Source organism: Bos javanicus, chromosome 17, assembly GCF_032452875.1.
Source record: "Bos javanicus breed banteng chromosome 17, ARS-OSU_banteng_1.0, whole genome shotgun sequence".
Classification (NCBI taxonomy): domain Eukaryota; kingdom Metazoa; phylum Chordata; class Mammalia; order Artiodactyla; family Bovidae; genus Bos; species Bos javanicus.
Window position 1 is genome coordinate 44,044,884 of NC_083884.1, and position 25,669 is coordinate 44,070,552.

At 38.8% G+C, this 25,669-nt stretch overlaps 1 protein-coding gene across 2 annotated transcripts in view; it reads right to left on the reverse strand.

Annotated features, from left to right (window-relative positions):
- Nucleotides 1–25,669, reverse strand: part of GUCY1B1 (guanylate cyclase 1 soluble subunit beta 1) — a 62,967-nt gene that overhangs the window by 20,263 nt on the left and 17,035 nt on the right. For both annotated transcript variants that reach the window (XM_061384347.1, XM_061384348.1), the window contains exons 3-5: nt 21,468–21,568; nt 19,602–19,720; nt 5,329–5,526 (exon numbers count right to left, since the gene is read on the reverse strand). In XM_061384347.1, coding sequence (XP_061240331.1) covers nt 5,329–5,526; nt 19,602–19,720; nt 21,468–21,568 — 418 coding nt within the window. The remainder of the gene's footprint in view (nt 1–5,328; nt 5,527–19,601; nt 19,721–21,467; nt 21,569–25,669) is intronic.

Below are 25,669 nucleotides of genomic sequence, written 5' to 3' on the forward strand. Positions count from 1 at the left end.
AATGCAAAAAAGCAAAATGGCTGTCTGGGGAGGCCTTACAAATAGCTGTGAAAAGAAGAGAAGCAAAAAGCAAAGGAGAAAAGGAAAGATATAAACATCTGAATGCAGAGTTCCAAAGAATAGCAAGAAGAGGTAAGAAAGCCTTCCTCAGTGATCAATGCAAAGAAATAGAGGAAAACAATAGAATGGGAAAGACTAGAGATCTCTTCAAGAAACTTAGAGATACCAAGGGAACATTTCATGCAAAGATGGGCTCGATAAAGAACAGAAATGGTATGGACCTAACAGAAGCAGAAGATATTAAGAAGAGGTGGCAAGAATACACAGAAAAACTGTACAAAAAAGATCTTCACGACCCAGATAATCACGATGGTATGATCACTCACCTAGAGCCAGACATCCTGGAATGTGAAGTCAAGTGGGCCTTAGAAAGCATCACTACGAACAAAGCTAGTGGAGGTGATGGAATTCCAGTTGAGCTATTTCAAATCCTGAAAGATGATGCTGTGAAAGTGCTACTCTCAATATGCCAGCAAATTTGGAAAACTCAGCAGTGGCCACAGGACTGGAAAAGGTCAGTTTTCATTTCAATCCCAAAGAAAGGCAATGCCAAAGAATGCTCAAACTACCACACAATTGCACTCATCTCACACGCTAGTAAAGTAACGCTCAAAATTCTCCAAGCCAGGCTTCAGCAATACATGAACAGTGAACTTCCAGATGTTCAAGCTGGTTTTACAAAAGGCAGAGAAACCAGAGACCAAATTGCCAACATCTGCTGGATCATCGAAAAAGCAAGAGAGTTCCAGAAAAACATCTATTTCTGCTTTATTGACTATGCCAAAGCCTTTGACTTTGTGGATCACAATAAACTGTGGAAAATTCTGAAAGATATGGGAATACCAGACCACCTGACCTGCCTCTTGAGAAACCTGTATGCAGGTCAGGAAGCAACAGTTAGAACTGGACATGGAACAACAGACTGGTTCCAAATAGGAAAAGGAGTACAGCAAGGCTGTATATTGGCACCCTGCTTATTTAACTTCTATGCAGAGTTCATCATGAGAAACGCTGGACTGGAAGAAGCACAAGCTGGAATCAAGATTGCCGGGAGAAATCTCAATAACCTCAGATATGCAGATGACACCACCCTTATGGCAGAAAGTGAAGAGGAATTAAAAAGCCTCTTGATGAAGGTGAAAGAGGAGAGTGAAAAAGTTGGCTTAAAACTCAACATTCAGAAAACTAAGATCATGGCATCTGGTCCCATTACTTCATGGGAAATAAATGGGGAACAGTGGAAACAGTGTCAGACTTTATTTTGGGGGGCTCCAAAATCACTGCAGATGGTGACTGCAGCCATGAAATTAAAAGACGCTTACTCCTTGGAAGAAAAGTTATGACCAATCTGGATAGCACATTGAAAAGCAGAGACATTACTTTGCCAACAAAGGTCCATCTAGTCAAGACTATGGTTTTCCCAGTGGTCATGTATGGATGTGAGAGTTGGACTGTGAAGAAAGCTGAGCACCGAAGAATTGATGCTTTTGAACTGTGGTGTTGGAGAAGACTCTTGAGAGTCCCTTGGACTGCAAGGAGATCCAACCAGTCCATTCTGAAGGAGATCAGCCCTGGGATTTCTTTGGAAGGAATGATGTTAAAGCTGAAACTCCAATATTTTGGCCACCTCATGTGACGAGTTGACTCATTGGAAAAGACTCTGATGCTGGGAGGGATTGGGGGCAGGAGGAGAAGGGGACGACAGAGGATGAGATGGCTGGATGGCATCACTGACTCAATGGACATGAGTCTGAGTGAACTCCGGGAGTTGGTGATGGACAGGGAGGCCTGGCATGCTGCGATTCATGGGGTCGCAAAGAGTCGGACACGACTGAGCAACTGAACTGAACTGAACTGAAACATTCAAATACTGTATTTGGTACTTGTGATTATAAACTTGAACACCAGTATATAGTTCCAAACATACATCTTTAAAGTAGTATTGAAATCAACTCTGAAGTAAATTTGCAATGGTGAACCAATTTTGCAAAAAAGATCTGTGGCTCAAATGAGTAAAGAATCAACAAATTCAATAAAGTAAATATAATTTGATTTTTAAAAACTACATTTGTAAATATTATTCGCAAGCGAATACATGCTTAAGGTATAAAAAAGACTTTTTCTTTTGAGTTTAAGAGACTGCAACCAACATGTCCTCTTAAAAAGGGAAAAACATATCTCGAGTTGCAGCCAGATCAAAATGGGAGGGAGTTGGGAGAGTATTTCTTCAGTTGCAGCTAAATAAGGGCAAAGCACTGCTCCTTTCCCCCTTTTTCCTTAGTTCACTGCACCAAACTCTGGCACTGAGGAACAAATAGCAATTAATATGGACTCTTGTACACATATTCCCACATATTGTTTCACGGTGAAATCAGGGTATTACTATCAAAACTTCCACACCAATCTACACTGGTTAAAGATCAGTATTCTCATTTACGATGGGAAAATTTTGCCTCAAGAAGACTCATTCCCTAAAGTCTCCAAAGCAACACAAAGCAATCTAAAAATTTTGATGTTTTACTCTTTCCATTTCAGCTAGAAGAACTGAATTATATGCAAGCCAAGTTTACGAATTCCTCAATTCTACTCTTCTGCTTTGCTTAAATTTGCAAGACAGCTTTTCTGATTATATTTGTAACCTCTCCTTCATTTATCACTTCATGACATGGTCTACTATTTCTTAAGTAGTTAAATTATCTGGTAGCTCCAGACTTATGAGACTTACAGACTTAAGCATACCTCAGGATGGTGGATGAACCTAGAACCTATTATACCGAGTGAAGTGAGTCAGAAAGAGAAAGATAAATACCATATTGAACACATATATACGGAATCTAGAAAGATGGTACTGAAGAATTTATTTACAGGGCAACCATGGGAGAAACATACATAGGGAATAGACTTATGGACATGGGGAGAGGGGAGGAGAGGGTGAGGTGTATGGCAAGAGTAACATGGAAACTTGCATTACCATATGTAAAATAGATAGCCAATGGGAATTTGCTGTACGGCTCAGGAAACTCAAACAGGGGCTCTGTATCAACCTAGAGGGTTGGGATGGGGAGGGAGATGGGAGGGAGTTTCAAAAGGGAGAGGATATATGTATACCTATGGCTGATTCATGTTGAGGTTTGACAGAAAACAGCAAAATTCTGTAAAGCAATTACCCTTCAATAAAAAATAAATTAAAAAAAGAATACCTCAGGAAATTAAAACATTGCCCTTGAAAAAACTAAATACACCAAATATAAATACCAAATACAAATATTTCAGACACCTATTTTGGAGTACTTGAATCAATGAACAACCCATATTGTATAAAGTGTCTATAAGTGATTACCACGACTAAGTAAAAACTTGAATTGTATATAGAGTGCTTCTGCTGTCAACCTCCCAAGCAAAGACTCTAATCACCATGGGAATTGCAGTTTCCAAGTGTGCAACAGTTAATGTTTCTTTCCTGAAGTTTCTATGTACCTGCTTCTTGCTCAACTTGGCTAAGTAATTAACAAACCAAGAGCAGACCAGTGTTTACAACCCCCTTGAAACAGGCTCCCTCACTAGAGATGAGGTGTTAGTTTGGTGTTAGAATCCGAAGTTGGAAATGAAACGCATATTGAATTTTAAATGATTTCCAGTGAGATTCCTAATCATGCATGAATTTCAATCCTTTACCTAAGTTTTTAATTTTTAAATGTCTCTGGATTTGATAACATCATGTTCCACATTTCCCACTTTCTAGTAGTAGAAAAACAAAGAATGCACCTGGGGATCATGTCAGAATTAACAGAAACTCCAGAAAAGGAAAAAAAACTGAAATGTAATGCAACGTTACTAGATTAAATATGCAGGATGCTTTCCTAATATAATCAACCTAAATGTTACAAGTTTTATTTCTGTAATACTATACTTAAAGTTTGGGCTTCCCACACATGTTAGAATGTAACTGTATATGTAGGAAAGTACCCTGCCTATTAGATTTTCCATAAAGAAAGAATGACAGTTAAAAAAAAAAAAGGTAAGGAAGCTAGAAGAAAGTAGCTGGATTTACTGCATGATGTGTAACAGCCAGTATTATCTTGAACTAATGTACACAGCTCTATGAAAATAGTGTGGAGTAAGCGCAGGAAGGATGGCTAGTATTCCAGGAGGTCCTTTTGTGAATTAACACAGAGCACAGGCTTTAAATTGTCAGAGTGTGATGGGGAGGCTTTTCCAAGTAAAAGTCAAGAGAAAGTTAAGAATCAGTCTCAGTGATTTATTCATGCCACTTCTTGCCATCGTTTTGAAACTGTTCGACGGGGCATAGTTGAAAAAGTGAACCTGAAGCCTCTACAGGAGATGGAGTCACATTTGTGCTCTGGTGAGACCACCTCTGCAGGAGAACATGACATTTCTCTAAAAAGCAAAAGGCTGGTAGGTTTTGCCTTTTTACTTTGTATTTATGTTTAAAGTTGTACTTGTTCACCCACCAGTGTTCATAAAATCCTATATTTGGGATGCTTTTTCTATAATAAAATGTTACCATTTGTGAAAAAACTAAACAGTAATAGGGCACCCCTCTCCCCACTTTTGTCAAATTTAGGGCCGCTAAAAAATGGCTCTTGTGTTTAAATATGAAGACACACAAAACACAGCTGCCTGGAAGCAGCTCTCTGGGTCAGAAATATGGAAAAACAATGGCTCCTTTTACTGCACAGTTATTGTATCAATACCTTAAAACCATCTCTCAAAACAGTGGGTATTATCAATAACAAAGCAAGTATGATGTAAAAGCCAGGCTTTTACAAAACAGTCTAATTTTTTTTTTTTAAAAAAAGCAAAACTTCTGGCTCACAAAATGAGATATTCTAACCACATTTCAGGGATAGACCCAAAAAAAAATCCACAAAGAAGCCATGAACAGTGAAATAATACTTCATATTATTTTAGAATGTGTCCATGGGTTTTTGTATTCTGAAGGCCACGGCTAAGCCAGTCACAAATTCTCCTGCTTCCCAGCAACTGTGACTCCCAGGAAATGCAAATTAAATTTATCATTGCCTTCAGCAATGTATAAATGGAAAGAAAAATCTGCTCCCACAAGGAAAACTCTCCTGTATCATGCATTCCAAGGCCAAGCATAGAAGATCGCCAGTGTCACCACTGTTACGGCTAATCTATACCTCTGCTGAGGTCCACTAACAGCGATGTCCAAGGGCAAATGGGGGGCCTTTCTAACACCACATGTCACCTGTGTTCAGAGGAGCCCCCCTTATTGCCCATTACCTTCATGTCAATTTCAGTGCCATGTATCTGCTGAGCTACTGTCTTGATGATTCCGATGACAATATCCTGCAGCCCTTCTCTCTCTGAGTAGTAGTGCAGGATGAGTCCTTTGCCCTTCTCCGCATCAGTGCACCGGAAGGAAGGTGCCCGCATGCCTGGGTAGATGGTAGCAAGGTGGTCGTGCAGAGCATCAAGGTTCTGCAGGGAAGAGCACACGGTGATGAGTAAATCCTGCTTCTGAGCGACAGTCACTCTCAGGAGAGCAAGCAGAGAGAGCAGACAGACTCAGAGCTGAGTCTGGGGGCAGATGGACGGGTCACATGAATGCTCCCAGAGCACACCCTTCCCTGGATGCATCCTGACAAGGCCAGAACCCAGAGAGCCTGAAACTAAGGTAATGCAATTAAGAAAAGCATCTCTGTGAATGAATGAAGAAGATGGGGTACATATGTACACTGGAATACTACTCAGCCTTTGTATTAACATGGACGGACATACAGATGGTCACACTAACTGAAGTAAGATAGACAGAAAGACAAATATATGATTTCACTTAAATGTGGAATCCAATCTATGTCACAAACTAACTTATCTACAAAACAAAAACAGACATGGAGACGTAGAGAACAGACCTAGAGAACAGATTTGTGGTTAACAAGGGGGAAGTGAGTGGGGGAGAGATGAATGGGGAATTTGGGATTAGCAGATGCAAATTATTATATACAGAATGGATAACCAACAAAGTGCTACTATATAACAGCACAGGGAACTATGTTCAATATCCTGTGATAAACCATAATGAAAAAGAATATGAAAAAGAACATATATATATGTATAACAGAATCACTTTGCCGTGCAGCAGAAATTAACACATTGTGAATCAACTATACTTCAATAAAGTAGATTTTAAAAAAAGAAAAACATCTTGATTGTTACAGTAGAAATATTTTAAGGAAGGGTAAACAAACAAGGGGATATAAAAGGATGCCTGAAGCAGAAAAAAGAAACACAATTATGAGCTAAATCAAAGATATGCATATTTACAGGAGTTTGAGCAGCTGTATATTTATGTTATGATAAATAGTATAGAATTCCCAAAGTGATCACATATTACCATTTGTTTCTCTAACAATACTAAACCTTAACTATTAATTCAAAAAACTATATCAGAATTATAAACATACGAAAATGTTAGTATATTCATTTGTGAAATATTTTAGTAATTAAAATCACTTTGGAAATTAAATCAGTCTAATTTCTTCAGAGTTTCCAATCAAAGTACAGCCTCACAGCGAACCTGTGAAACTGAACCTTTCAGAACTGAAGTCTTGGAAAACTAATAAGTTTGCAAATAAATGTTTTCTGTTCTTATAGCTTTGTGATTAATTCAGAACATACCAAATTCCCATTATCTAGTATCACCCTCTAATATTAAAAAAAAAAAAAACAGATTTGTTTAAAGATCACCAGAAGAAATGATGCAAACGATACTTCTGACTTGGCTTTTCAGCACATTTGTAACTTCTTTGTGTGTGTGTGTGTGTATGTGCTACACATATATAGTAGACACACACACAGCACAGCACAGTGTTGGGAGTCACGGGGAAGGTGGCTTTAGAATCAAGCAGACTTGGATTTAAATCTTGCCCCTGTCATCTCAGTAGTCATGTACAGATGTGCGTGTTGAACCATAAAGAAGGCCGAGTGCCGAAGAATTGATGCTTTTGAACTTTGGTACTGGAGAAGACTCTTGAGATTCCCTTGGACTGCAAGGAGATCAAACCAGTCAATCCTAAAGGAAATCAACCCTGAGCATTCATTGGAAGAACTGATGCTGAAGCTGAAGCTCCAATACTTCAGCCACCTGATATGAAGAGCTGACTCACTGGAAAAGACCCTAATGCTGGGAAAGAGTGAGGGCAGGAAGAGAAGGAGGCAACAGAGGATGAGATGGTTGGATGGCATCATCCAGTCAATGGAGATGAGTTTGAGCAAACTCTGGGAGATAGTGAAGGACAGGGAAGCCTGGCGTGCTGCAGTCCATGGAGTCGCAGAGTCGGACACGACTGAGCGACTGAACAAGTGTCAGCTCATGATAATGTGGCCAATTTACCACTTGATTTCCTCTGATAAAATAGAAATAACTAAAATGATGTGGATAAAACATTAGCACACTCAGGTGTAGTAGGCAAAATAATGTTGGCCCAAAGATTTCCAGACCTAGTCTCTTTGGATACGTTACCTCATGTAGCAAAGTAGGGTTGGGAAGTTGGAAAAATTATCCTGGATTACCAGGGTGGACCCAGCCTAATCCCATGAGTGACTGAGTCTTAGATGCCAAGAACGTTTCCTGGTTACAAGGAGAGATGAAAGCTGAGAAGGAAGCAGGACTTGAGATGCAGGACACCCTGTGCAGGGCCTTGGGGGGGTGGCGCCCTGGGGCCCTACTCAGCCCCCCGTGACAGCCAGTAAGAAAACTGGTCCGCGGGTCTATTTGTGGTTACATGGAGCTGAATTCTGCCAACACCTGAATAAGCAAGGAAATGCCACCCCCCCCCACCCCACTGCCGCAGTCCTGCTAGTATCTACATTACAATCCAGGGAGACCCCTTTTAGACTCCCAACCTAGGAAACTATAGGATAATAAATCTGTTTCTTTTAAACACTTAGGCATGTGGTAATTTGTTACTGTAACAATAAAAAAGCTAATTCACTGATCAAATGGTAATCTGTCAACAACTGGTGGTTATTGCTAAAGAGAATGAGAAAAGCAAATGATCTCAGAATACCAAAGGCCTCAGGAGCACATCTGATACCCCAACAGACTCCTCTCACCTCTGCAAGGGGCCAATTCAGAGGGGAATACGGGGACAGGATTCTGTGCTGGGGTCTTTTTGGCAGAAAGCAGCAAGCTGGACCTGTCTTCAGAGTTATTTCCCCTCTGAGTTACAGCTTGAAAATGACTTTTCAATAAGAAATAAAATATCAAATTTTCAGATTTTCTCTTAAAAAGAACAATTTTAAAATGAAAAGGCATTTAAAACTAGGATTAAATACAAGAAATAAAGATAAAGAACATATTTGGGAAAAATAATATTTCATATATATTTCACATATAAGTATTACTCAGTATGCAGAGATTTCAAACTCATATTTAAATGGTTTGTAAATTTCATAATAGAGTTGATTTCAGTAAGAAATGTGATACTTAAGTACAATTTTGCAATAAAGTTTGTTATGGTGTTCATGGGGCATCCCAGATGGCACTAATGGTAAAGAACCCACCTGCCAGTGCAGGAGACAGAAAAGATTCAGGTTTGATCCTTGGGTGGGGAAGATCCCCTGGAGGAGGGCATGGCAACCCACTGCAGTATTCTTACCTGGAGAATCCCATGGACAGAGGAGCCTGATGGGCTACAGTCCATAGGTCACAAAGAGTCAGACGCGACTGCAGCGGCTTAGCATGCATGGTGTTCTTGGGGGGAAAAAAGGAGCACATCTGAAAAGGCAGTGCTGGAAATGGGCTAAAACTGAAGGATGGTTTGCATTCTGAACATTTCAAAGGGGCCAGTTTAGGGAAACAGGATCCAGTAAGACATCAGAAAGGAGGTGGAGCGAGTATGGTACAAGGTGACTCCATCAGGGCACTGCAGCCTGGCCCCTGCCACATGCTCATCCCATCTACTCACTGTATGTGCGCTGTACATGCATCACATGTCCACTGTATAAAGCATGTGTATGCATGTCTCGCAGGGTGTGCGGTGCAGGCGGGGGCAGGGCACAGAGCTAGATCAGATCTGCACGATGCAGTCCCTGACTGTAAGCAGTTCGTGGTTTAAATCACCCAACAATGTTCAGAGTGGCTTTGAGTGCATGAAAGGGAGCAACACCTCAGAGTGAAGCCAGGGTCCAAAGACGCAGAGCACAGGTGAGAGCTGAGGCCTCAGAAACTGGCATTCTGACTCGGATGAACATCTTGTCTCCTCAACTGATGACCCTGGTTTCTTTTTGAAATGCATTCACGCCTAGTGCTAAGATCTTGTTTTCTTCCCTCAATTTACACCTCTTCTAATTAAGCCAGGCCAATTCTTAACTCAAATATCAAGTGGCCCTGACTCCGCCAGAGGCTGCTGTTGCCGTGGGAAAGGAACTCCACGTGGCAGGCGCTGAGGATGGTCAGTTTACAGAAGTCTCAAGTCACTTTCGGAGAAGGCAATGGCAACCCACTCCAGTACTCTTGCCTGGAAAATCCCATGGATGGAGGAGCCTGGTAGGCTGCAGTCCATGGGGTCACTGAGTCAGACACAACTGAGCAACTTCACTTTCACTTTTCACTTTCATGCATTGGAGAAGGAAATGGCAACCCACTCCAGTGTTCTTGCCTGGAGAATCCCAGGGACAGGGGAGTCTGGTGGGCTGCCATCTATGGGGTCATGCAGAATTGGACACGACTGAAGCGACTTAGCAGCAGCAGCAGCAGCAAGCCACTTTACTTGGTAAATAACACAGGGGGTTTTCCTATGACGAGTTCTTCCCCTGGGAATCCTTTCCTGGGAAGGGAAGACATGAGGCCTGCTCTTCATAACCCTGTCAGACCCCTCACACCCCTCTGCTGATGCTGCAAAAATCTGGTGAGAAAGGAAATCACCAGAAGGGTTTTATACACATCTCTGTTTCCCACAAAGTCAAAATTCAGCTTGTTGCTGCTAAATTAAACTGTTGTTCTTGTCCTTAAGAAATTTCCTAATGTAGTCAGGCTCAGGTACTGGATTGTGGCTCATTTTACAGAAAAAAAAATTTTAATGAGTCAAACACTAACTTGAAATATACATTTTAATTCTTTTCTACTTTTTCTTCTATGAAATATTCAAATACAGTGTATCTTAGGTCAATATGCCCACATCACTTTCACACTTATCTATTTTTATCTTCAGTCATATTATATGTGCACATTTCTATGTGTAGCTAAGCAGACAGCAGGAGGCAGTAACCATGGTACCATTTACTTCCTCTGCATCACTGATGCTAAAGAAAGTGAGAGATGGGCCAGAACAGCCCAGAACTCAGGTCAGGAGTCACACAGGGACTGGCACTGCTCCCTAAATGTAGAGCCATTTTAATTTAAATAATTTAATTACCTAAAGCCTTTTTAATTTAACATTTACTTTAAATAAAGTTATTGATGGTACTGAGGTATTAGTAAAAAAACATTACTTAAATTTATCAATTCAAAGCAAGTGGGAAACCAAAGCACAGGAAGTCAAATGTTAATCTTTTAAGTCTTTGTGGTACCAATTCTCCAGAGACAGACTGTTATGTTGAATTTGCTGTTAATTAAATGGACAACTAAAGTGCTTTCTTGGAGCATAAAAGATTTAACACCACTTAATGTAATATTGATTTTCTTTAGATAGTATCTAACCATAAAAATACTCTTGGGATTTCTTTAGTTACAGCTTCCCTTACAGAGTTTTAATCTCCCCAAATAAAAGCTATTACCACTGCCTATTATGAAAAATAGAATTCATGATTAAAAATTAAATTATTTCCAACTGAGTACATTAGTATTGTCAAAAATGTGCTTTCTTCACAGACTCCAACTGCTTGCAGCAACCTCAAAAGTCACAGAAAAGACACTCAAAATAGGCAAGAGAAAACCTTGTCTGTCTACATTTTATAATACCATCCATACAAAGCTAATTATTCATCAACATGGTTGTAGCAATATATTCTGAAGAACCAGAGTTCATATTGAAACCGGTATTCTTTAATTTTTACATATAATCATGGAGGTGGGTATACAAAGAAAAGAGCTGAATGATAACACATGTGTTTCAGCACAAGTAGATTCCCAGGAAACAGTAAAGCCAACCTCAAATATGCTTTCACATCATTCTTCTTAGCTTTATGATACTCGAAAACAGGACGGGAATAAGAGGAGTTTTGTCCATCTATTTTGCCTCAATATATTAAAATACTGGTCTGAGGTTTTCATTTCATTTCTCTTAATGTTCTGATATAATTTTACCATTTTTTTCTACATGCAAGATGAAAGAACTGTTTCTCAGGAATTCTGCTACTCTAAGTCTCCTAGCTTTGTCATTTATAGAAGAAAAACCAATGCTAGCATCCTAGGAAACAAGTTCTACATTTAGTACACACCACAGATTTAGGACACAAGAGAGATTACTAGTCCTTTGAGAAATACTCCAAAGATTCATATTTTTTAATATTTTGGAATGTTCCAAAATAAATGCAAATTTTCTCTTTCTGACAAACATAAGCATTTTATATATATATATATATATATATATATATATATATATACACACACATACAGAGGAAAGTTTCTGAGAATTAAATACCTCATTCCCCTGCTTCCAGAGTATCTAATTAACAATTCCTAAATGATGCACATAAATAGGTGTAGTAAGGACTTGCCTTAAAAGTTTTGAGAAAGAGATTTTTCAGTCTTCAGAAACCCTTAGGACTTCCCTGGTGGTACAGGGGTTAAGAATCTGCCTGCTAATGCAGGAGGGAGGGTTCATTTAATTCCTGGTCCGGGAAGATTCCACTTGCAACTAAGCCCGTGAGCCACAACTACAGAAGCCCATGAGCCCTATAGAGATTGTGCTGTGCGACAAGAGAAGCCACTGCAATGAGAAGCCCACCACCACAACAAAAGAGTAGCCCCCGCTTGCCACAACTAGAGAAAGCCGTCGCAAAATAGCCAAAGATAAAAATAAACAAGTAAATACTTTTTTTTTTTTTAAAGAATCCTTATTCTAAGGAGTCCCCTTAGTGGTGGTTAGGCTCAGCCTAGCGGTTAGGATTCCAGGCTTTACCTGCTGTGGCCCTAGGTTGAATCCCTGGTCAGGAAACTGAGATCCACAAGCCAAGCAGCACAGCCCCTCCCAAAATTAATTAATTTTTAAAAATGAATCTTTATTCTAGTGGATGGAGAGAAGGGAGCCATCTGTGTTATTTGAGAGCGTTACTGAAGTTTATCAGGAAAAAGCCTTAAAAATCAATCATTGCAAATTTCTCTCCGCTTAAGGAAAGGAATGAGGCACAGGATTTCCTTTCTTTTGATTCCTCACACTTCTGAAAAGCAAGCCCAACAACAGTATTTACTTGTGAGAGTCACGTAATTTGAAAATCATTTTTCAAGTTTTTAAGAAAGATGTCATGTCAGAATTTTAATGTGAAAAACGGAAATAAGCAGGACCTAGGTAAAGCAGAAACTCACCCCCAATAATGGGAAACGCCAAGGTCAGGGCGTGAGTGGTATGAGGTCAGAATGAGTCAGACTCAATGTTTAATGATACTTTTGTCTTTTCTACTTCAAGCAACTCCTTGAGAAGTAGCTTTCCAACTGAAAAGATACAGAGACTCTTTTCTAAAATAAATAATGTAAGGGTGGCACTAGTGGTAAAGAACTCGCCTGCTGGTACCGGAGATGTAAAAGTCACAGGTTTGATCCCTGGGTCGGGAAGATCCCCTGAAGGAGGGCAAGGCAACCCACTCCAGTATTCATGCCGGGAAAATTCCATGGCACATGGTGGGCTACAGTCCATGGGTTCACAGGGTCTGACATGACTGAATCAACTTAGCACAAGGATTTATTTAAAAAGAAATTATAGTTGAGTCACTAAAATTACTTAAATGGCATTTTTAAAACTACCTATTATTACTATCATCTCAAGAGAAATTTTAATTAAAGAAAAAAATGAAAATAGTCATAAAATTACCTGTGTAAACGATTTCACTTTTTTTACTGCTTTTAAATTCATGTTAAAAAACTTTCATTTATATTCATTTGACTATATTTTGCAAAACTGTGAAAATATATACTTTATTCAAAGAAAAATTCTTAAAATTCTAAAATATTATCTTCCTTTAAAAATTCTAACTTATCAAATTTTAAAATTTCAGGTGCCAACTAAGGAATGTCACTTGCCACCGTATTCTATAAGAATTTAGTCCCTGAGCCCTTGTAGCCGCTGACCTTCAACAACCCCAAGAAAGAAGTCAGGGTGAGGATGAAGAATGAGGGGAACTGCTAGAACAGGCCCTCAGATATTTTCAGGAGGAAATTTTCATGAACCTGGCTTCTTGCATCTTCCACAGTTAGAGAAGCACTAAAAATATTAACTATGATACCTGCTCTTTGTGACCAGCAGCAGCTTTGTACGGAGATGTGTGATTGACTTCATGCCCCTCTCTGCCAACACCACACACACACTGACCTCCACCCTCAGGTCTTTGGGATAGTTTCTCAGAGGTTCCTGAAATGCTATCTCCCCGGCCATAGTCCTCAGTAAGACACTGATTAAACTCAACTCTTGGCTCTCACATTATGCATTTTCTTCAAGTAGATACAGATTACAGAAATTGGCATTTGTATGTTGAGAAAAGTTCCTTTTGAAATTCAAAAGTTAAAAATAAAATGAATGGTGCATTTTTTTCTAAAAAATATTATAAATAATTTAGGGAAGTATTAGAATTTCACAGCTGTTCAGGAAAAAACCTCAGCTTTCCCAAAATAACACTTTGCACAAACATTTAAGAATTTTAGATGGGCCATCAATCCCGGATTGCTCCTGGCAGGCTGGCCAAATTACAGTGTTGTCTGTTAGAAGCCAAAACCTGGAGCCAACACAGATTTAAGGAAATCCCATTACAGGCTGAACACAGGCCTTGGCAAAAGACTCTGATATATATGAATTGGGAGAGTGAGTGAAACAGCCTCAAACCCACAGTAAAAGTGGAAGAAGCTGAGGTTTCCAGCTAATGATTAGAGAGTATTGGCTTGCTTTTCTACTGAGATTCCTATGCTATTTAAGCAGGTTCATAATTTAAATCCTAACTGGCCTCTAAGATTATATATGACTCCTTTATTTTTCAGCAGTCAACCTGACAGCCTTCCACGCTTATCTAGGCTTCATTTTATATCTGTAAAATTACTGGGGAGGTAAAGAATATATTACATGATAATAACACAACACCACTGAAAGTGGATCAGTAGCCCAGCTGTGAACTGACTTGGATTCCAGTCCCAGAGGCCATATACAATCTTATCTTTTCAAACCCAGATTAATCAAAGCTCAACTTAATATGTGCACATATGGACACATATTTACTAACACACACACAAAATAAAGGGGAAAATACACAGAATACTGTTCCAATTATCCACATATCAAAGCACCTCAGACTTATTTGCTTAACACAATGATATTATTCTCATGTTTTTATGGGTTATATGGACTCAGTGGGAAGTTCTCAGAGTGGGGTGACATAGAAGTTTGCCATGGAGTCACCATAATGTTCCACCAGGCTGATTCCCAAGATGGGTCACCCAGATACCCGAGGGCTCAGCCAGCAGGACTGCTGCTGTATTGAAGTATCTCATTTCATGGTGGGTACCTCTAGGGAACATCCCAAGAGCAAGTGCTTCAAGATACGGAAATTTCAAGAGTTCTTACGAACTAGCCTAGGAAGTATTAAGAATGTTCCTTTTGCTATACTCTTCTGATCAAATAATCACTAAAGTCACCCCAGATCCAAGGGATGGGAGCTCTACCTTGTCACAGGGGACATGGGCGAGCTCTAACTTTTCATGGGGGAGAAGTACAATCATATTACAGCAATTTTGAGAAAAGACAACCTGCAATAATGCAATCGGATATCAAAAGTCAAGGTGACTGTGGATTAGGGTGGAATACCATCAGATTGGACATTCCTTACCAGCATTTAATTGAACTTTCAAATCTGATATATTCTCTGCACTATTTTAATCAATACACTAGAAGTTTCACATAGAAATTTACTACAGAAGCAGCATGAAACCACATTTTATTCCTAATTCAAGAATAAGAAAGTGCCAAAACAGAGAAAAAAATTCTTGTGAAATATAGTCTAAACTTTAAGACAAGAAATCCAGAAAAAAAATCTATAAAATCCAAAAACCTAAATCAAAATGTCTTTCTACTTTTGTTTATCTTTTTATAATAAATCATATTTCTGGTTACTAAATCAGGAAAAGGATAATAATTAATTGCAAGGATTATCTACTTTTATCACAGTCCACAAACTGATGGTTTCATAGAACATTTAGAAAAAATCAATTCCAAATTGTGTAATGTCTAGAGAAGAGTAATTTTCTAAAAAGCTTCTTATAAAAATGCTTCTTATATTTTATTACTTTACCTACTTAGAATTTTTAGCTATTTTTTGTGAAAGTCTTGAGGTAGATTAAAAATACGTATGATGTAAAAATTCTTAAATTGACTTTGAAAACACAAGGGAGATTGGGTAAACAGAACCAGGAATTTTATATTGGCAGCAAAACCTTTCAAAGGAGAATTGTCCATTATTTAAGCTGTTTAAATTGTCAAAATGTTTAAATACACGAATCAAAGGAAACGACAAAAGCTAAGTGAGAAACAAGTATTTTTCTGAAACTGAACTACAGATACTATCTACACAGCATATCCTTGATTATAAAATTTTTATAAAGGAATAGCGTTATTAACCAGATAAAATAGCCTATTAGTGGCCAAATAAAAAAATATATACATATAACTCAGAATTAACTAATTCCATCATTCAAAGACTCTTTATTGATCGCCTATTATACACTATGCCTGGTACTCAGAAAACATAAAAATTATTTCAAGAAAAGCAAAAAATATGCATTTTAATACAGTAATTCTTAATAATGTATCCAACTGAGAGGCTGGGAGAGACACCCCCAAGGAAGTCCCCCTCAGAAGGATGCAAGTGAACAGAGGTGCCCAGCCCAGGGCATGGCCAGTGGTCTCCCATGTTAGAATTTCAGTAGCTATTTTATTGCTACCTGAAATCATCAGATGGAAATGTCAGGGTAAACATTTTGAAAATTTCAATAGATATAAGTAATGTCAGTTGCATATTAATTAATAAACAGTAATTTGCCACATCCATATGAAAAGGAAATTGGTCTAGAGTATGTCTGCTGCTGCTGCTGCTAAGTTGCTTCAGTCGTGTCCGACTCTGTGTGACCCCAGAGACGGCAGCCCACCAGGCTCCCCCATCCCTCTGATTCTCCAGGCAAGAACACTGGAGTGGGTTGCCATTTCCTTCTCCAATGCATGAAAGTGAAAAGTCAAAGTGAAGTCACTCAGTTGTGTCTGACTCTTAGCGATCCCATGGACTGCAGCCTACCAGGCTCCTCCGACCATGAGATTTTCCAGGCAAGAGTACTGGAGTGGGGTGCCATTGCCTTCTCCAAGAGTATGTCTACTCTTCTATATTTCAATCTATAATCAATCTCTTAGTAAAGTTATATAGCCTCACTCAAAATGAATTTGTTTTACCCTTAATAGAATTAATCTTGAGCTATTGGGGTATTTGTTTCCTATTTTTGTATAAACAGCAACTATTCATTTTTAAAATATGTTTTTTCATTCCCAGATAGTATCTGTGATGATACTATCATTAAGGAACTATACACAACCCCCGGCCTCATGGGATTTACATTCCAGTCCCAAACAGGAAATGATCTACAGTGAGAACTCCTGTGGGTAGGGAGACACATGCACTGTGAAAACATGAGAAATGTCAGTTCCCTGACTCCATCAGGGTAGAGCCTTAAGAGAGGAGTGGATCCTTCCTGGAAGAAGTAATCTGACCAGCAGGATGAAGAAGATCAATCTAAGTGAAAAGGAGCAGGAAGACTGTCCAGACAAAGGGAAGAGCAGGTGCAAAAGCTCAGAAGGTGGAGAAAGCTAGTTAGAAAAAAATATGGTCTGAAAGAAATTCTGTTTGGCTGGGCTGCTGGAGAAGAAGAGAGACAGACAGGGGTGTAAGTAGTTTCAATTATTTTAATTGCTTTTTACATTTCCAAGGAGCAACTGGGAATCACTGAAGGGTTTAAGCAAGTAAATGATGGAATGAGATATATTTGCTTTTAAGAAAAATCACTAGTTACAGAATGGTGAGGAGATGGAGCAGTCATGCAGAGAGATGAGGAAACCTATGCATTCTGTAGAGAATGGTGGACTGTCCCACAGAAGGCTAGGGGAAATGAAGACAAGTGGTAGGATTCTGAAAAATTCAGTTTTTAGGAAACAGACTCTAAGGATTTAATGATTAGTTAAAATCCAGTGGTGAAAGACACAAAAAAATCTTTTACATATCTTTAAAATAAGGCCTAGTTTATCCTACTCTTTTACAAAGGATTGCTGTCCACCATAAAGAATGTTTTATTATTTTATGTAATGAAAAGTGTCAATTTTTATATGTGAGCTAGAACCTTAAAAAACTTCATGAAAATCGGTTGCTTTATTTCATAGGCATTTTTTTTTAAGTCCATTTAATTTATTTGAAATTAGCCTACTCATACCATAAATATCTACTTTTCAGGAAAGCAATATGTTAATACAACCAGTTTGCCATCAAGATATTCAATTTCAAAACCAGGAAAAAATTCAAACATAAACAATATTAGTGAAAACTTTATAGTATTCTAACTTTCCAATTTCCTCACTATTCATACTTGCACCAAAAAAAAAAATGCTAATAAAATAAAATTGTGTGCAATTTTAAAACTGCCTATTGACTTTGATGAAAATGGACTCAAAACTATTTAAAACAATGCTGTCCAGTGAAAATAAAAGGCTTTAGGAGCCATTAAAGCAAGTCACAAACATCAGTCATATATGTTAAATTTTCTAGTAGGCACATTTAAAAAAGGAAAAAGAACCAGGTGAAATTGATGTTTATGATACATTTTTATATAAGTATTCCCAAAATGTTATCATTTTACCATGTAATCAATATGAAACAGACCCGATCTATTTGCATTCTCTTTGAAGCCCAGTGTGCATTTTAGCCTAGAGGCCAGCCTGCAGGCAGGACAGCTCTAGAACCAGGAGAAACCACCAGGAGTCGCCAGTCCTCAGCTGAGCCACTGGACACTTAGCAGACAGTCACAATGAGTAAAGGTAAAAGTAAACTATTTGCATGATTGCTTTGTCAACACAGATGTGACCATGGAGAGAGAAAGATAAAATTAAGAGAAAGGAGCTGCAACTGGAACTTAAGTGACCAGGAGTCAACAGAAATATTAAAAATGGGAATGTATTCTAACCCCCCAAATCTCAAAATATCTTTAAATCTCAAACTTTAATCCAGGTAAAATAATTCATTTAAATACGGCCTGTTAAAGGTTAATTTAAGTGTCTCCTGGCAGCGACTTCATTTGGAAGTGGCAGGTTTTTTGGACACCAGTAGTTTGGTAAATCCATGGCAGAGACTGGAAACTGGTTTCCATCTTGATTTAACGCTGTTTTAAGTTTATAAGAAAAATGTCACTATGTAAACAACAGACATTTTGATTAAACACTCAAGTTCTTATTTTGGCTGTTAAATCAATAACGCAGCTGGACTGAATGTCGTTTACATTCCCTCCAAGCTGGGCTCCAGTTCAGCTGGTCTTGTGCTGACATCATTTTCCAGCAAGATCTGGCTGCTCTCAGCAGCCAGTTTAGAAATATCCCTTACAAACAACCACATAATGTTCAATGTTAGCACATTTTAAGATGAGAGTCTCAAAAATGCCTGTGCTTAAAATAGGACAGTTGATCCCAAAATAGTCTCCCACCTGATGTGTCATTCACTAGTAAAAAGAAAAAAATTAAGTAGTTTAACAAGAAAACAAAAGCTTCTGGTGATACTATTTATCTTGACTTCACCTGAGACCGACTCTGGAAGAGTTCCTATTTTCCTCTCCAGAGTAGATTAACTAATATGTAACTCAGAGCAATGATTCTCAAACCTGTTTTGGTGGTAGGCTCTTTCCCTGAAACAATTAGCTTCAGGTAGAACTTTACAGATACTGATGAATTATTTAATTACTTAAAGTCAGAATGACTTAGAAAACAAGCCCAGGTTATATAACATAAAAGCACAGCTACCAGCACAAAGACTTATTTTTTAAAAAGCAGTTGAACGGATCACAACACATTGAGTCTTTCAGAGACCACTAGCTTAGAACTTGAACGTTTAGTGTCAGAACCAAAAATTAAAGAAAAAATATGAAGGAAAAATGCTAAAATGTACTCAAGACCATCTAATAATTATTATTTTATGTGAATTAGGGAAAATGCCCCTATGGTTTCATTTCAGCAGCTAGACACTCATCCAGCCAACTGAACAAAGGGATTCTAGAGCCCACGTGGGAGAAGAAGAAAATCAGAACTTTTGGACCAGGAACTCAAACTGCTCACCTGCAGAAATTCTCTGACGTTAGATCCCAGGACGCGCAGGATTGTATCATAACCAGATTCTTGACAGAAGACGAAGAACATCTTCCCAAACATTTGGAGGATTTCTCCAGCGTTGAGATCTGGTTTATAGATTTGAGAGGCAACAACAGAAACAAAACGTATTAGAGGTAGAAAATCATTAGAGGCAGGAATAAAGATAAGTGCATGACAGAAACGTTAAATATCCTCAATTGCTTTGCACAGTGAACAGATCATAGGAAAAATATCTGGCCAGGAAAATACAATGAAATCTGAGAAGAAGCATATTGACATGTTAACAGTTTAAGTCTGTACTTAAAAGCAGAGCAACCAGTTTCTCAGGTTCTGTGACAAAATTTTGAGCTTTTTCAAACTTATATGTAAGATATAACTTACTTTTTCTGAAAAATAAGAGAAAGATCTTTAAAACCATCAAGAATGCACATGAAGATGAAAAGCGAAAGTGAACGTGTTAGTCGCTCAGTTGTATCTTTTTGTGACCCCATGGACTATAGCCTGCCAGGCTCCTCTGTCCATGGACTTCTCTAGGCAAGAATGCTGGAGTGTGAAGCCATTCTCTTCTCCAGCGTATCTTCCCAACCCAGGGATTGAACCCAAGTCTTCCACATTGGCAGGCAGAGTCTTTACCGTCTGAGCCACCAGGCAGATATTTGGGTGCAAAATCATTTTTCTTTATAAAAATATGCATGTTTAATAACCAGGTTACAAATAATATATAGCCTAAGATCCTGCCTTTTTCTTAATATTCAATTACTGTTATTTCCTAAAATTAAAATTTTTCTTAATATCAATTTTAATCAGACTTATTTAACACAGATATGCAACAATTCATTTCACCAATGCCTACTTGCTCAAAATGCACATTTTTCCAACTTTTGATAATATAAGTAACTCTGAAATGAAAATACACATACACCTTAATGTAAATAAATCTAATTATTTCTTTATGAAAAGTTTCTAAATATTTCTAGAATTTAAACATTTTTAAACAGACTTTGACTGATGATGCAAAATTATTCTCCAAAACAGTTAATTTTCCCATCAGATTTTAAATGTGTATGATTTCCCCTTTAACTCTACCCTTGACTACACTAGATTTTTAATTTTTTAATTGCCAAATTTATATAAAAATTATTTCATATTTGTGTCAATTTTGATTACTAGTGATGCTGGATATTTTTCTTATTAACAATTTACCATACTTTTACAGTAATTCTTGTATTTTACAAAAGGTAGCCTTTTCTCTTCTAGCTATTTTGACAAAGCTAAAAAGCATCCATCTAGTCTATGCAAACTGTAGCCTCGGTATAAATTAAGTACTACAATGATAAGAGATACTACTTTGAGAACAACTTTTTTCCAATGAAGCTTTTTTTTTGACTTTGCCTTCTTTGCATGAGTTTTGTCTCATGTAGATCTCAGTTTCTTGTTTCTTTTACCATTACCTAACAAAACTTGTGATTACAAAAGAGATTTGGAGATAACATTTTCTACATAATACATTTTTGTAATTACTGTGATGTTGACACTGCAACATTAAGTTATTTTTACATCATTAACTTATTACATTAAGTATCAACAATTTTTTGCTTCCTCAACGCATGGCTTTTTGTGGGGAGAGGCAGAGAGCTCCTCTATTCTCTAAAGAGTTTGTAAAAAGAATAACACAACTTAGTGTAGCCTGACCTAATACTATATGTGACTGTCCTCCCATCGGGGTTGTACAGTGCACAACCTGTGCAACCATACAGTGTGACCTTGGACCATGCATGCCCTTGGACATCGACGTGCAGCTTAGCCAAAGAAAGAAAGTCGCGTTCAACTTACTGAGGACCTTGCTTGCAGCAGCAACCAAATCATATGTTTTAGAATCATCATAAATTATTCGGACAAGAAACTGTCCTTCTTCATCTAATTGTGCCTCTTTTCTAGAAAACAAAAACAAGGCAGACAGGGTGAAAAGTTGAAAGGAAAGAACAGATACTACACCTACAATGATTATATAAAAATAATTTTTTATTTGAAAGAGAATTCACTTCTGGCAAATTTGTTTAAATCAATTTCATGTACCTATCAAAAAAAAAAAAAATCTTATTTCACATCTCCCTCCCCAAATTAAAAATAATATATTTAAGTAATTTTAACAACAATAACATTTGTATAGTACTCTAATGCCCAGAACTATACCCGATAATGAATATAATCAAGAAATAGCTTTTGATTAAGTAAACAGTCAACAAATATATGTTGAGTCCCTATGTGTTCCAGGCACAGTTAGAGGCCCTAGAGATTCACCCTTTAGTGGGATAAAGTAGGGAGCTCTTGGGACAAATGTATTCTAAAACAGGGGACAGAAGAGGCATAAAGCTAAGATATATATTAGATAGGTCCAGTTCAATTCAGTCGCTCAGTTGTGCCCAACTCTTTGAAACCCTGAACTGTAGATGGACAGATATACAGATGATAGATGGATAGATGATAGATAGACAGATAGATACATAGATGACAGATAATGGTAACTAGTTTGGAGAAAAGTAAAGCTGGTCAAGGTGCGGAGGGGCTCAAGTACAAAACCAGAAGCATCATGGAGAAGCTGGCAGTGGAGTCAGGTGTGAAGCATCTCTGCAGGGAGCCCTGAGAGGCCTGGGCAGCTCACAGGTGCAAAGCACTGGCAGGGTGTGGGAGGAACAACCGAGGCCTCAATGAGCGGATGGACCCTCCAGCTGCACTGGGCATGGACTGAAGGCATATAAAATGGAGCAAGGTCAGAACAAGGACAGAGCAATGTCATAGCAATGTCATAACAAGGTCAGAGAAGGACAGGGCAAGATCATATCAGAGACAGAGCGAGGTCATAGCAAGGTCAGTACAAGACATAGTAAGGTCATAACAAGGTCATAGCAATGTAACAGCAAAGACAGAGCAAGGTCAGAGAAAGGACAGAGCAAGAACAGAGCACGGACAGAGGAGGAGACCAGCTAGGAGGCCACTGGGACATTCAGGTGAGAAAGGCTGATGACAGGACTCAGAGTGAAAGCAGTGGAGGGAGCAAGTAGCCCCGACCCCAGCTAATCTGAAGACAGCTTCCACATGTTCCTGATGAACTGGACACAGGATGGGAAGGACACCAGAGGACACAGGTTTTGGAGCAGCTGAAGGTAGCAGTCACCAGGAGCTGAACTAGGAAAGACAGTGGGATGCAGACCAAGAGATAAGATCCAGAGCTTCGTATTAAACACATGAGTCTGGGGTGCCCAGTGGAGAGATAATATCTTCCATCACATCTGTCGCGTAATAAATGCAGCAGCTCAAGATGCACATGGGGTTAGTGAAAGGAAATCAGAATTATCATTTGAAGAGTGGTCAAATGATTATATATTTATTTTGATAGAGTTGGGATGATTTTTCTCAAGTGAAGTGGAGTATTAGTCACTCAGTTGTGTTTGACCCTTTTCAATCCCATAGACTGTAGCCCACCAGGCTCCTCTGTCCATGGGATTCTCCAGGCAAGAATAGTGGAGTGGGTTCCCATTTCCTACTCCATGGGATCTTCCCGACCCAGGGATCAAACCCGGGTCTTCTGCATTGCAGAAGGATTTTTTACCATTTAAGTCACCAGGGAAGCCCATTTTTCTCAAACCAGCATCTAAAGAGGAGGAAAAAATCCATCGTTCAAAACACTGCCTGAGGTGTCAGACACCTTGTCTGGGTGAGACGCACAAACACAGGCGGAGCGCGCATCTGCACCTCTGATGCCCAACCCAGCTGTCTCAGCCCCGAAGCTCCGGGAGAGGGAAGCTGGGTGAACTGTCACCTCAGGAGCTGGGACAGCTCCTCCATGCCACCCTGCAGCCTCAATGCCTTCTCCTCCTCGAAGCAGGGCTGTCACAGCAGCCACCTGTGGCCATGACACAGTGTGTGCTCCAAACAGCAGGACAGCTGATGTTCAGGTAGGATGGAGATTCCCCCAGACACTGTGTGTTCTGCAGAGTGGACCATGTATATACCTGCAGTTCCACATAACAGTACATGTAGGGCGAAATGCATGATTTTGGTGGGCACGGAGATATGAATTTCAGAGCCCAGGACTTACCTGTCAAATGAACTTGGACAAATCACAGAAAGCACATGAGCATCTCTCTCCAGGGAGGGATGGAGTTTGGTATTAGCAGATGCAAACTATTTTATACAGAATGGATAAACAACAAGGTCCTATTGTACAGCACAGGTAACTGTCCTCAATAGCTTGTGACAAACCAGAATGGAAATGATATATATATATAACTGAATCACTCTGCTGTACAGAAGAAATTAACACAACATTGTAACTCAACTATACTTCAATACAATAAATTTTTAAAAACCCCTCTCTTCTGAAATGAAACCAATAATATAATCCTCCTTCCACAGCTGTAGAGAGAGGATGAAAGTATGTTCTAAGCTTCTGAAGCATTATGTGTCTACACTGCGCCAATATTGAAGAAGGAAATGGCAACCTACTCCAGTGTTCTTGCCTGGGGAATCCCATGGACGGAGGAGACCGGCAGGATACAGTCTATGGCCTCACAGAGTTGCACACAACTGAGCAACTATCACTCACTCACTCACTGCTAATATTATATTCAAGTTGTTTATGCTTGAAAATAATTGTATATAACACAACACATACCAGATCATACAGTTTTTAAACCTCCTTTTTGACTTACTATTTGATGGACATCCTTTCATGTCAATAAATATATTTCTATACCTTGACTACATAAAATTGCTTTGGTTAGGCATGTTGAAGTTTTAGTCGATATTAAATACTTTTTTTCCACAAGCCCAAACAAAATCTTGCAATCAGTATCTTTGTAGCTAATACTTCTATTTCTCTATGAAAATTCTAGGTTTAGAATTAAATTCTAATTTATTCTAGAATAAATTCCTAGAAATGGAATTGCTGATTTGCAGGATAGAGTCTAATTTTTCTCATTTTACAACTAACATTTTATTATGAAACAGCATTGGTCAACACACTGGAATTCTGAAGACTCTGATTTAGGGTATTTCTTTTTTTTTTTTCTTTTTTTTAATTTTATTTAACTTTACAATATTGTATTGGTTTTGCCATATATCAAAATGAATCTGCCACAGGTGTACATGTGTTCCCCATCCTGAACCCCCTCCTCCCTCCCTCCCCATACCATCCCTCTGGGTCGTCCCAGTGCACCAGCCCCAAGCATCCAGTATCGTGCATCGAACCTGGACTGGCGACTCGTTTCATATTTGATATTATACATATTTCAATGCCATTCTCCCAAATCATCCCACCCTCTCCCTCTCCCACAGAGTCCAAAAGACTGTTCTATACATCAGTGTCTCTTTTGCTGTCTCGTATACAGGGTTATTGTTACCATCTCTCTAAATTCCATATATATGCATTAGTACACTGTATTGGTGTTTTTCTTTCTGGCTTACTTCACTCTGTATAATAGGCTCCAGTTTTATCCACCTCATTACAACTGATTCAAATGTATTCTTTTTAATGGCTGAGTAATACTCCATTGTGTGTATGTACCACAGCTTTCTTATCCATTCATCTGCTGATGGACATCTAGGTTGCTTCCATGTCCTGGCTATTATAAACAGTGCTGCAATGAACATTGGGGTACACGTGTCTCTTTCAATTCTGGTTTCCTCAGGGTGCATGCCCAGCAGTGGGATTGCTGGGTCATAAGGCAGTTCTATTCCAGTTTTTTAAGGAATCTCCACACTGTTCTCCATAGTGGCTGTACTAGTTTGCATTCCCACCAACAGTGTAAGAGGGTTCCCTTTTCTCCACACCCTCTCCAGCATTTATTGTTTGTAGACTTTTGGATCACAGCCATTCTGACTGGCGTGAAATGGTACCTCATAGTGGTTTTGATTTGCATTTCTCTGATACTGAGTGATGTTGAGCATCCTTTCATGTGTTTGTTAGCCATCTGTATGTCTTCTTTGGAGAAATGTCTGTTTAGTTCTTTGGCCCATTTTTTGATTGGGTCATT